Below are 11529 nucleotides of genomic sequence, written 5' to 3' on the forward strand. Positions count from 1 at the left end.
TTATTCATTTTTATTCTTGAATTTACAGTAATATTTGTGATACAAAGAAGTCTTCTATAGTACTTTAATCTTGTTAAAAAAAAAAAAACAAGTTATAGATGAATAATTTTAATAATTACTCTGCACAGCAGAATCCCCTAAATATATTAAGAACTGAAGTTTCTTGGTATTTCTTTTTATTCAATATAGAATTTGGACCATGTAATTGATCATATCTAAAGTTTGGATTTGACTTATTAGGTACTATTTTAATAAAAAAACATATTGTACCCTTGTAATGATTAGTATGTGGATCAATTAATTGCAATTGATTTAATATTCCAATATTTGTTGGATCAATATTAATAGTCACATATCCAATAACATCTGCTTTAAATTCATTCTCTTCAATAACTTTCAATTTAAGCGTAGGTTGATCCCATGAAAATGGAATATTTATTTCATCATGTATAATGCAAGATAAATATTTAGAATTTTGTAAATCAACTTTTGGAAAAGGACCAATTTTAAATGTCTCATTCTTATCATCATATCCATTAAAACTTGCTACAATTGAATAATCAAACATATGTGATGCAGAATTATACAAGCCTAATGTTTGATTTGAATTAGGTATATCATGAATAGTTTCTATTTGAATCTGAGCTAACAAAGGAATTGAATTCATATATTGAAGTTGCCATGTTGTATGTTGTTGCATATTATGCCCAAAAGGAGTTGAAATATTGTAATTTGTTGATTGATTACTATTAAATATACAAGATTGAGCATTAATAGTTTGAAACTTGGGGTTTATATATTTATTAGGGAGTATACTATCAATTGATGTATTTTGTAATTGATTATATGACTTATCATCTGATAATATCATAGATTTTTGTGATGTTAACGAAGAATCTAAACTTATATCAATAGGAAATGCTGATTGTGATGAAATAGCATTTTGAGGTGGATTAGAATGAGTATGTATACTATTAAATGGAGTATTGTTAAATATTCCACTATTTTCAACAGGATTAATACAAGAAATAGAATTATTATATGAACTATGATTCTGATTCTTTAATTGATTAGATATCATCTCTGTGCCAGATAAATTAATACCATCATTTATATTTGAATTTATATTTACTCCTAAAGAACCTATTGATCCAGTTACGGATCTTCTTGGAGTAATATTTCTCCCATTCTGCAACAATACTTTAGGGGCTAATATTTGTGAATTAAAATTTATAGCTGGCATATCCATTATTGTATAGTCTCTTCTTGTAGTAGGATTATTTATTATATTAGTACCTTGAGTAGGATATTGATTAAATACATGTGTTTGTGGAAAACTAATATTATTTGTTTTATTATTCAAGTTTTCATTCTTATTTATCATATTTGAATTATTATCTATTTTATTCTCTGTCTTATATATATATTGAGCTATTTCTTCATTCATTGTTGGAAAATAAATTGGATTCTGGCTAATTGTTTGTATATATCCATTAGAGTTTATATATGTAGGTTGGTTATTTATATCATTAAGCCCTAATTTTAAACTATCTTTACTTAAGTTAGTATTTACTGCGTTATCAATATTTTTAGAAGTTTCAATATTTACATTATCATTTCCAAATCCAGATGATAAAGTCTAATTAATACAAAATTTGTTACAAGTGATACATTACATATATAATAGTAAAAATAATTCACACAAAATGATATACAATATTTCAACTTACACTTTTACGTCCATGCATTATTTAAAGTTATAAATCCTAAAATTAAAATCTTAAAAAAAAAAGTACAATTTATTTATAAATACAAGAATATAACATATATAAGCCTAAGAATAGCGCCTCTAAATGACAATATTTATAGGAAAGCTATAACTACTATTGAGTATATTAGTTTCTTATAAGATTATCTTATTTACTTTATAATATTAATTAAAGAAATATTATGAGTTTATAACTTATAAAGAAGAAAATCAAAATTTAAATTCATCACTTCTTTAAAAAATTAAAAAACGACTATTTCTAGTTACTTTATTATTTATCTAAAAAGAAATTATATATCACATATAATCAATCTTATATAATTTATCTCAATATATTTAATATTAAATAAAATATAACTCAATATATCCTAAATTACTAACTTTTAAAGATTTAGTTAATATTGGGATTATTCCCGCTTTATAGAGGTATATTATTATGGCGGTATATATTAATACTATTACTATACTGACCTGTAGTGAGACCTATAGTAATAGTATACAGGAATTCTTAATATTTATATAGCTTAGAATATTGGTCTATCAAGTATTTGTTTAATAATACATAGTGGTAAAATAAATGCCAGTAAATTTTTAAATTTAAGCTATTATAATTAAATTTTTTTAATATTACCTTTGTTTATAAGATTACATAAGAACAAATTAGAAAATGGCAGGAGATAAAAGAAAACGAGATATAGAAAATGAAAATGCAGATTCTGAGAATAGTGAAGTAGAGATAACAAATAAGAAACATTCACACCAAGATGATGATAACTTTGATGGTCTACCTGAAGAAGAAGAGGATTATGAAGATGAAGATGATGAAGGTGGTGATGATGAAGGGGATGATGATGATGATGAAGAACAAGAATTTGATGAGGTAGAAGATAATGAGGAAGAAGAGGAAGAAGAGGAAGAAGAAGAGGAAGAAGAAGAGGAAGAAGAAGAAGAGGAGGAAGAAGAAGAGGAAGAAGAAGAGGAAGAAGAAGATGAATGAGGTTCTTACTTAGTTAATAATAAATAAAAATAATCAAAGTCAAAGAATTATATTATTGAACCTTCATTGATCATAGTTTTAATAAAACTGCACAAAAGATTTACGTACTAATTAATATGCAAAAGTAATATTGGCTTAAATTTGAATTTAATATTAGATTGGTAATATGAATATTACCTATAAAAGTGGTAAACTAATATTTTTTTTTATAGGCATTCATTACAATTTAGAGTATATTTGTTAAATAATAGTGACGTCACTTTATTTTTCTTATCTAAATATTCATCTTTAAGTATTTTCTAGTTTAATGATATCTATTAAATAAGATTAGAATTCCCTCTTATCTATTTCATTAGTCAATTTTTGAAATGTTATTAAAAAAGATAGAAGGGAGTTATGTAGAAATGGTGGTGTATTATCTTATTATCCTTTTTATCTCCTATATTACTTCATTATAATGGAATGTATATATTGATATTTATTTTCATAATATTCCAAATATTTATTTTTACATTTCTTCATAAAACGGTATTAGTACCCCCTGTTTGGCGGTAAATGTAAATCTTTTTATTAGAATGCAAATATAAGTACCGTTGCATGCATTTCACAAGATTCCAAGAATAAAATTATAAAAATTAGGAATAATAAAAGTAATGGATAATTATTATTGGTATATAGCGAGATTTGAAGATATTGCTGATGAAGGAAAATCCATAGCTTGGAAATATCTACTAAAGTCAGATAGGAAAAGAACTGAAGAAGAAACTTATTATGATTATTTTAATATAAGCGAAACAAAAGTATTAAATAAAATATATAGATATTTTTCTATATTAGATCATTATAGTAAAGGATATATACCATTAAAAATAGTTGAAGATTTGATAGAAGATATTATAAAGGATCCATTTAGATATATTCTAAAAGTAGATTCAAGAAGTATTAATAATATTGCTATATTTAAAAATGCAATAAAACGAGTAAAAAGTCTTATAGAGACATATAAAAGTAATAATCTTAATAATTTAAATCTATATGGGGAGTTGAAAACGAGTCAAACTGACAATACTAGTGATGTAATGATTACTATTAAGGAATTTGCATATTTTATATATCCATTCTTTGAAGATTGGAATGATTTTGATTTTGGAAAGTTAGACAAATTAACAAAGAATGAGTGTATTAATAATGAACAAGTCATACATTATCATACATTAAATGAATCCAATATATATATGAGGAATTATCTTGGAGCAAAATTACATCTTAATAATGATATGAATATATTTCCAGTTAGTAATTCACTTAGAAGTTTCTTAGAACCAGGATTAAAGGAATATTTAGTAACATCTTCCAAACCTCTGAGAAATTCAGATAGTTTCATTAAAAATCCAAATATACATCCTATTAGTTTTTGGAGACCATGTATTTCTAGTAGAATTGCAAGTATTCAAAATAATTCATTAAAATTAGATGATAAATAAGGAGTATAATATAATATTATATATATTAATAAGACCATGTCCCAACATTGATTAGAGTTATTTTATTATAAATATTATTATATAAAATGAATATATAAGTTTACCTTAATTGGATATTCCAAAATTAATCATTATATATATTATTTAATATATATATATATTACTTAAATTAATACTTGGTTAAAGACTCTAGTAAAAAAAGAAGAAAAAATCTTAGCAAGCGCTAAGTATTCCGAAATATTGTATAATACTAAATTTTGGATAGTTTAATATAAAGTAGTTGAATGTTATTTAATAAAATAGAGACTGAAACTTTCCATTTAATTTGGATAGAAGTAAAATATATTTGCATGAAAGTTCATTTTTGGAAATAAAACAAGATCAGAAATTTGTTGAACTTAGGAAATCCAAGATTACTTGCTAAGTAATTGAATATCTATAATAGAATGACGAAAAGTATGTTAGACCATTATATGGACATTGTGAAACTAGATAGAGAAATTTCTACATTATTAGAATGTAGATTTCTACCAGAAAGTGATGTTAAACAATTATGTAATATGGCTAGGAGTATTCTAGAAGAGGAACATAATATACAGAATATAAATTTACCGGTTACAATTGTAGGAGATATTCATGGACAATTTTTTGATTTAAAGGAGTTATTTCGAATAGGTGGTATACCTCCTGAAGTGAATTTTTTATTTCTTGGTGACTATGTAGATCGTGGATATTACTCAGTGGAATCTGTAACATTAATAGTAGCATTAAAGGTCAGATATAAAAATCGAGTATTTTTGATTCGTGGTAATCATGAAAGTCGTCAAATTACTCAAGTTTATGGTTTTTATGATGAGTGTTTAAGGAAATATGGTAATCCAAATGTTTGGAGGTACTTTACTGACTTATTTGATTTTCTTCCTTTATCTGCATTAATAGACAATAAAATATTTTGCCCTCATGCAGGTTTATCTCCAAGTTTACCAACACTAGATTCTATTAAGAATTTGGATAGATTTCAAGAAGTTCCTCATGAAGGTCCAATGTGTGATTTATTATGGTCAGATCCTGATGATAGATTTGGTTGGGGTATATCTCATAGAGGTGCTGGATATACATTTGGAGAAGATGTTAGTGAAATGTTTAACCATACTAATAGCTTACAATTGATTTGTAGAGCACATCAATTAATTCTTGATGGTTATCAATGGTCGCACAACAAAAATGTTGTTACTGTATTTTCAGCTCCAAACTACTGCTATCGCTGTGGTAATCAAGCTGCTATTTTAAAGATTGATGAAATTGGAAACTTTAGGTTTTTGCAATTTGATCACGCTCCTGAAAAGCTTGTACCTGGACATGAAAATCAATTATCAATTCCAGATTATTTTATTTGATTGATACATGACATTAGGTATAAGATATCTTTTTAGAAGGTATATAGTAAGCTTATTTTAAACTAGCTATTAGAATAATTAGGAATTGATTTTTTTTTATTCTATATATATAAAAAAGTTGTACAAGGTTAATAAATGAAATAATTAAATATTTAATAATGGTTTGATTACTTGGGGATAATAATAAGATTTAGATATTTATTATTTTAGATTGGTGAGGTGGATGATTATTTAGTTTATTGATATTATTTAAATTATTAAATTAGAAAGTTATTAAAAACTTTAAAGTGCATATTTTAAAGTTTTTAATGGAATTTTACGAAGTATCCAGACTATTTGTATTGTAAAAGTTAAAGTAAATTACTTGGAGCAAATTATATGGAACTATAAAAGTTGGTAATATTAGGATTTAATATCAGTATCTAGTCAGCAACAAAATTCATCTTATTTTATAAAGATATTATATAAAATAAGATCTTTATATAAAAAAAAAGTAGAGATAAAAGATAAAGTGATTCGTAATAAGTATTTCTGGATTAAATTATTCAAAGAGTCATGAAATATTTTTTTAACTTCAGAAATTTTAATTGATATTCAAATGGAAGTTCTTAAATTTAGATCCAATACTTTGAAGGTGTTAACAATTCTAAATAGTTTTAAATAAAAACTTAGAAGATTTCTGTATAGTTTACAGGTTTACAGAAACTAATCAGATAAGCAATGAAGAGGTGGTTATAATGAAGCAAAATTAATTGACAAAGTTTGTTTGCCTATGTTTTATATCATTTTTAATTCCTTAAAGTTATAAATTATTTTTACTTATATTTTTCTTTGGTTAATTTCAGCCATTGAAAGCTGTTTTTTATATGGTTGAGACATTTGTTTAAGGAAACTTAAAGCAATATTGACTGCCATATCAGTTGATAATGAACAGTACTCTTGTTTCAAATATTTTAGGATCCAAGGAGGTAATTTTTCTCTCTTATCTTTTTTGCTATACCTTTGATCTGCTAAAATCATAAGACCATAATCTGCTTTGGATCTTATAATTCGTCCTACACATTGTGAAGCTTGTCTCATAGCATCAAATGTTAGAAATTCATTTTCTTCTATATTGTAGTTTTCTTTCAGAAAACTTAATCTTGATTGCAATATACGTGAAAGAGTATATTGATAAGGGATACCTACTAATATGACACATCTTCCATAGTGTCTATCAAAATCTATACCTTCTGCAACCTTACCCCTAGCAATAGAGAAAAATATACCACCTCTCCCAATATCACATGCCTTTCTAAAGTGATGTAAGGCTAAAGTTGTTGACACAATATCTTTTGTTTCTACAAATACTAATTTATGTTCCATTATTTGAGCAAGTATTCCAGATTCATACCACTGTCCTAGAACTTGTTCCATATACAAATATGAAGGAAAAAAGCATACAATCCCATCTGGTACTTTTTTAGATATCTCTAAAACTAATTTTCCATAATTTTGTTGTATTATAGAATCTTCACGAGATTCATAACGTGAAGATAATGGCACCTGATCTGAACCTCTTGTTACAATCATTGGGCAGATACAGGTTCTATCTAATGTCATAGACAAACTTTCGCTTACAACTGGATCAAAGCCTAGTAATTTTGGATATAGATCTAAAGGTGATAGTGTACCAGATGTAAGTACTATACTTTGATATCTATCTAAAATAGGTTTCATTGCAATAGAAGAATCTAGGCAGCTCAGTTGTATAATAGGATCATATAAGCCAGTAACTTCAGGATATGGATCAACAATGATAACAAATCCTTTAGAATATGTTCCAAGAATAGTACAGAATGTGCATACTAATTCAATAGGCGAATATTGATCCATATCAATTATTTGTAAAGTATTCATTAAAGACCTTAATCTTTCATCACAAAATCGAATTATATTTACATCTATCATACAAGAAGACTCCAAGTGATTAAGAAATGTTAGTGGACCCTCAATTTTTGGAGTAAAAACACGGATATAATTCTGAAGATATAAAGTTATTTTTTTCATGATAAGAAGAAAGTGTTCTGCTTTTCTAATAGAGCCAGGTATCAATTCTTTTTTAAGCTTCTCAACTTCTGCAGGTAACACTGGAAATCTTTGTAACTCCTCTAAAACCAAATCATCTTCAATTTGACCAGTAGATTTAAGTCCTCTGACAAGTCTATTATATTCTTCTTGTAACCTCTTCTCATCTATCTCAGTCAATTTATTTATTTCATTTTTAAGACTCTTCAAATTTCTAGAAGCCCCATCTAGTACCTGCCTATTTATATTGACAGATAAAGCTTCTGTACAAATATTATCTATATTGTGAGCTTCATCAAATACAACTATACTCGGTTCTTTGCTTCCCAATAATTCTGGATCTAGAGCTGCTGCATATGAGCTTCCTGCTTGTTTACCATTTATATTAGATCCATGACTGAATCCTTGAGAGACAGTCCCACCTAATAAGGAAGCCTGAGCTACTTTCGGGTCTAAAGTATATTGATAATTTAATACAACTACTTTTGCTACTTGAATCAGACGTTTAGTAGAATAATATGGGCAAAATGGTGTATTCTTTTTCAGAGTTGGATGCTCCCACTCTTTTCCAAACCTTCTCAATTCATCTATTGTATATACTCCAATAGGAATAGTATCACTGCTCCATATTTTATCGAATATTTCATAATATGGACATAAATCGGTACAGTTACCTTGAATAATATCTTCTATATCTTGGAGACTACTTTGATCTATAACTTGGGTTCCAGATTTATCATTATCAAGCCTTGTAGAAGATTTTTTTGCACGAACCCAAGGAGCAGTCATTGATCGACACATTGCATCTATTTTATCTCTATCGCTATTGCTAATAACAGAAGAATTTATGCATAAATTCCTTCTAGCACTCATACCTATAGCTAAAATAGAACCGTTTAGTATTTGATTCTCGCTAGTAGAAATATTTATATTATTAGTTTCTTGAAGTGCCAACTTATCTTTTTGTAACTCCTTTATCCTATAATTTATTACAGTTTTTAGCTCTAAAAGTGCCTTCTCCATTTCTGCTACAGTACGAGTGCAATAAATTAGTCTTCCCAAATTTGGATGAGCTAACTGATATGATGTTATAAAGGAAAATAGAGTAACTGTTTTTCCTGTCCCAGTTGGCATTTCCAAAACTCCATGACTATGGGCATCCAAAATTTGCTTTAAGTACTTCATATATTCCAACTGTTCAGGATATACATAATCATAAGGGAAAAAAACCTCAACTTCTTCTATAAAGAACCGTACCATTTTAGCTAATTGGTTAGACAAGTTCTGAATAAATATTTATTTGTCTTAACACCTATTCTAATTATTAGAGTTATTTTATAATACTCTGAGAGATATAAAACTTTACTTATTACTTCTATATATCAAATTCAAGTTCTAAATGAAAATTATGGGATAGTGCTTGTATATAAATAGGAGATTTTTAATAATATATATTTAGCGCTACAAGTTAAATTTTGACACTTTTAATTAAATTGAACAATAGTACTTAAAGTATTATAATAGTTTAATACAACCAATACTTTCCCGAAATAAATTTAAAATCTTTAGTACTGATATTAATGAGCCAACAGACAAATAAGTTTTCATCTGGAAGTGAGCATATTAATTCTATTGACCAAAGTATCTTGCCTTGCCCTCAATTTATACGAGGTAAAAGTCTTACATTTGATATCCAATATTCATGTAATAGAGCTCGAAGCTGTATTTTGAAGTTACCTCATGGTAAAATTTACACACCTATTTTTATGCCAGTTGCAACACATGGAGCTATTAAAGGTTTATCAACCGCTCAAGTTGAAGAACTAAATGTTCCAATAATACTGGGAAATGCATATCACTTGAGTAGTAGACCTGGAGTAAAGGTTATTAAGGATTTTGGTGGTCTACACAAATTTATGAATTGGAATAGAAACTTATTAACTGATAGTGGAGGTTTTCAGATGGTTTCATTACTCAAGTTCGCTAATATTACTGAAGAAGGTGTTACCTTTAAGCATCCATACACAAATGCTACAATGATATTCACACCAGAAAAATCTATAGAATATCAGAATTCTATCGGAGCGGATATTATTATGCAGCTTGATGATGTTGTTAGTGCCCAATGCACTAATTATGAACGTATCAAAGAGGCAGTTGGTAGAACAACCAGATGGCTTGATCGTTGTATAAAAGCTCACAAAAGACCATATGAGCAGAATTTATTTGGTATAGTTCAAGGTGGGGTATATAAAGAGCTACGTGAACAATCTTTAAAAGATCTTATTGCTAGAGACCTTCCTGGATATGCAATTGGTGGCCTTTCTGGAGGTGAAACCAAAGATGACTTTTGGCCTATTATAGAACTATGCACTCATCCTGTGTATGGATTGCCATACTCAAAGCCCAGATATGTTATGGGTGTTGGATATACAGTTGATATCCTAATATGTGTTGCTTTGGGTGCTGATATGTTTGATTGTGTTTATCCATGTAGAACAGCAAGGTTCGGAACAGCCATGGTAAAAAGAGGTCTTATTAAACTAAAACTTTCTAAATACAGCAAAGATTTAGAACCAATTGATAAATGTTGCGAATGCTATTGCTGCAAGCATTATACTAGAGCTGCTTTACATAGTATAGTTTCAAAAGAGTCATTATCAAGTCAGCTTATAACTATTCACAACATTACATTTATGATGAAATTTTGCTCTGAAATGAGGGAATCTATAAAAGATCAGACTTTTCCAGAATATTGTCAACAGTTCTTGTTAGAGTATTATAGTGCTACAAATTTAGATCATTTACCCATAAACTATGAGCAACCAAAAATCCCATCTTGGATTATAGATGCCATGGAAAAAGCTCAAATTCATATTGAGCAGTTTAAAACTTAAAACTATGCATATATATAAATTTTTTTAAATAAGTTTAGCTTTAATACATAATTTAGTGAATAAAAGTTACAAATTTTTTACTTGTCTACTTTTGCTTATTATGCGCAAAAACCCCACATGTGCTATAATGGTCAAAGGGTTCCGGTATCAATATACCGGTAATTATCTGCATGCATAAAAAAGTAAGAATTTTCGTATTTTATGCAATTTTTAATTTAAAAGTTTAAAATTGTAACGTAAGTCTAGGGAAATAAAACTTTATATTCAGAATAAATTGAATAAGGGGAACTCGTGCGGCTAGCAAAAGAACACGAGGTCTTGTGTTGCAAGAGACATACTTTATTAAGTAATGAGTCGGATTTATGAGTCTGATCATGCTAAAGAATTTGATGATATCAAAAATGAAGATTTAACTCCGTCAGATCAAAAAGATTCACCTGAGAAACTATCAAATAGTCACGAGGTACAGGAAGAAGAAAATCGTCAGGTATCTGACGAAATTATAAACCAGAATAATACTAGCAAACAAAAAAGTATAATAAACAATATTCTACACATTATATCTTTTCCATGGTATATGTTTAAGATATTTATAAACTTATTATTTCGGGGGAAATGGAAACTAAAAACTTTGCACTGTTTCGAAAACTTTTTCATGTTATATTCAAGATTTGTATTCAGAAATTCAATTGTTATAATATTAGTGATATCAATAATCTGCCTATTGCTAGGTATAGGTAAGTTTTGCAAAAAAAACCTACTTTTAGGCAGTATAAACTAGGATATGAGCAAAAAATTCCTAATTTATGTACTCGACATTGCTGAAAATACGACAAACCAATTATGAAGAAATTTAATTTACTTCATTATATTAAGGTGTAAATAGTTTATATCTGTGAATATACTGGCCTATATAAAT

At 27.5% G+C, this 11529-nt stretch overlaps 7 protein-coding genes across 7 annotated transcripts, besides 18 other annotated features; 5 read left to right on the plus strand and 2 right to left on the minus strand.

The window, feature by feature from the left end:
* Positions 1–115: 115 nt before the first annotated feature.
* CMU_032720 (uncharacterized protein) lies at positions 116–1748 on the minus strand (the record flags this gene model as incomplete). The annotated part of the gene is made up of 2 exons (XM_002141200.1): positions 116–1639; positions 1731–1748. The coding sequence occupies 2 exons, from the start codon at positions 1746–1748 to the stop codon at positions 116–118; spliced, it is 1542 nt and encodes a 513-aa protein (XP_002141236.1).
* Positions 1344–1448: a microsatellite.
* Positions 1749–1767: 19 nt separating the features above from the next.
* Positions 1768–1812: a sequence feature (AT_rich).
* A 104-nt stretch (positions 1813–1916) lies between these two features.
* Positions 1917–1952: a sequence feature (AT_rich).
* Positions 1953–2035: 83 nt separating this feature from the next.
* Positions 2036–2125: a sequence feature (AT_rich).
* Positions 2126–2352: 227 nt separating this feature from the next.
* Positions 2353–2398: a sequence feature (AT_rich).
* A 37-nt stretch (positions 2399–2435) lies between these two features.
* Positions 2436–2765, plus strand: CMU_032730 (uncharacterized protein; the record flags this gene model as incomplete). Its single annotated transcript, XM_002141201.1, has 1 exon — positions 2436–2765. One exon carries the CDS (start codon positions 2436–2438, stop codon positions 2763–2765), a length of 330 nt encoding a protein of 109 aa, XP_002141237.1.
* Positions 2571–2629: a microsatellite.
* Positions 2651–2762: a microsatellite.
* Positions 2766–2778: 13 nt separating the features above from the next.
* Positions 2779–2799: a sequence feature (AT_rich).
* Positions 2800–3418: 619 nt separating this feature from the next.
* CMU_032740 (uncharacterized protein) lies at positions 3419–4249 on the plus strand (the record flags this gene model as incomplete). Its single annotated transcript, XM_002141202.1, has 1 exon — positions 3419–4249. One exon carries the CDS (start codon positions 3419–3421, stop codon positions 4247–4249), a length of 831 nt encoding a protein of 276 aa, XP_002141238.1.
* Positions 3567–3601: a sequence feature (AT_rich).
* Positions 4250–4253: 4 nt separating the features above from the next.
* Positions 4254–4281: a sequence feature (AT_rich).
* Positions 4282–4306: 25 nt separating this feature from the next.
* Positions 4307–4424: a sequence feature (AT_rich).
* Positions 4425–4695: 271 nt separating this feature from the next.
* Positions 4696–5646, plus strand: CMU_032750 (serine/threonine protein phosphatase, putative; the record flags this gene model as incomplete). Its single annotated transcript, XM_002141203.1, has 1 exon — positions 4696–5646. One exon carries the CDS (start codon positions 4696–4698, stop codon positions 5644–5646), a length of 951 nt encoding a protein of 316 aa, XP_002141239.1.
* An 88-nt stretch (positions 5647–5734) lies between these two features.
* Positions 5735–5763: a sequence feature (AT_rich).
* Positions 5764–5774: 11 nt separating this feature from the next.
* Positions 5775–5806: a sequence feature (AT_rich).
* A 66-nt stretch (positions 5807–5872) lies between these two features.
* Positions 5873–5926: a sequence feature (AT_rich).
* Positions 5927–6090: 164 nt separating this feature from the next.
* Positions 6091–6139: a sequence feature (AT_rich).
* Positions 6140–6465: 326 nt separating this feature from the next.
* CMU_032760 (DNA repair helicase family protein) lies at positions 6466–8973 on the minus strand (the record flags this gene model as incomplete). Its single annotated transcript, XM_002141204.1, has 1 exon — positions 6466–8973. The coding sequence occupies one exon, from the start codon at positions 8971–8973 to the stop codon at positions 6466–6468; it is 2508 nt and encodes an 835-aa protein (XP_002141240.1).
* Positions 8974–9150: 177 nt separating this feature from the next.
* Positions 9151–9171: a sequence feature (AT_rich).
* Positions 9172–9293: 122 nt separating this feature from the next.
* Positions 9294–10610, plus strand: CMU_032770 (queuine tRNA-ribosyltransferase family protein; the record flags this gene model as incomplete). Its single annotated transcript, XM_002141205.1, has 1 exon — positions 9294–10610. The coding sequence occupies one exon, from the start codon at positions 9294–9296 to the stop codon at positions 10608–10610; it is 1317 nt and encodes a 438-aa protein (XP_002141241.1).
* Positions 10611–10618: 8 nt separating this feature from the next.
* Positions 10619–10642: a sequence feature (AT_rich).
* Positions 10643–10959: 317 nt separating this feature from the next.
* Positions 10960–11391, plus strand: CMU_032780 (uncharacterized protein; the record flags this gene model as incomplete). Its single annotated transcript, XM_002141206.1, has 1 exon — positions 10960–11391. The coding sequence occupies one exon, from the start codon at positions 10960–10962 to the stop codon at positions 11389–11391; it is 432 nt and encodes a 143-aa protein (XP_002141242.1).
* A 129-nt stretch (positions 11392–11520) lies between these two features.
* Positions 11521–11529: part of a sequence feature (AT_rich) that runs on past the window's edge.

The sequence above is a fragment of the Cryptosporidium muris genome, genomic scaffold (genome assembly GCF_000006515.1).
Source record: "Cryptosporidium muris RN66 scf_1106632373451 genomic scaffold, whole genome shotgun sequence".
NCBI classification, from domain to species: Eukaryota; Apicomplexa; class Conoidasida; order Eucoccidiorida; family Cryptosporidiidae; genus Cryptosporidium; species Cryptosporidium muris.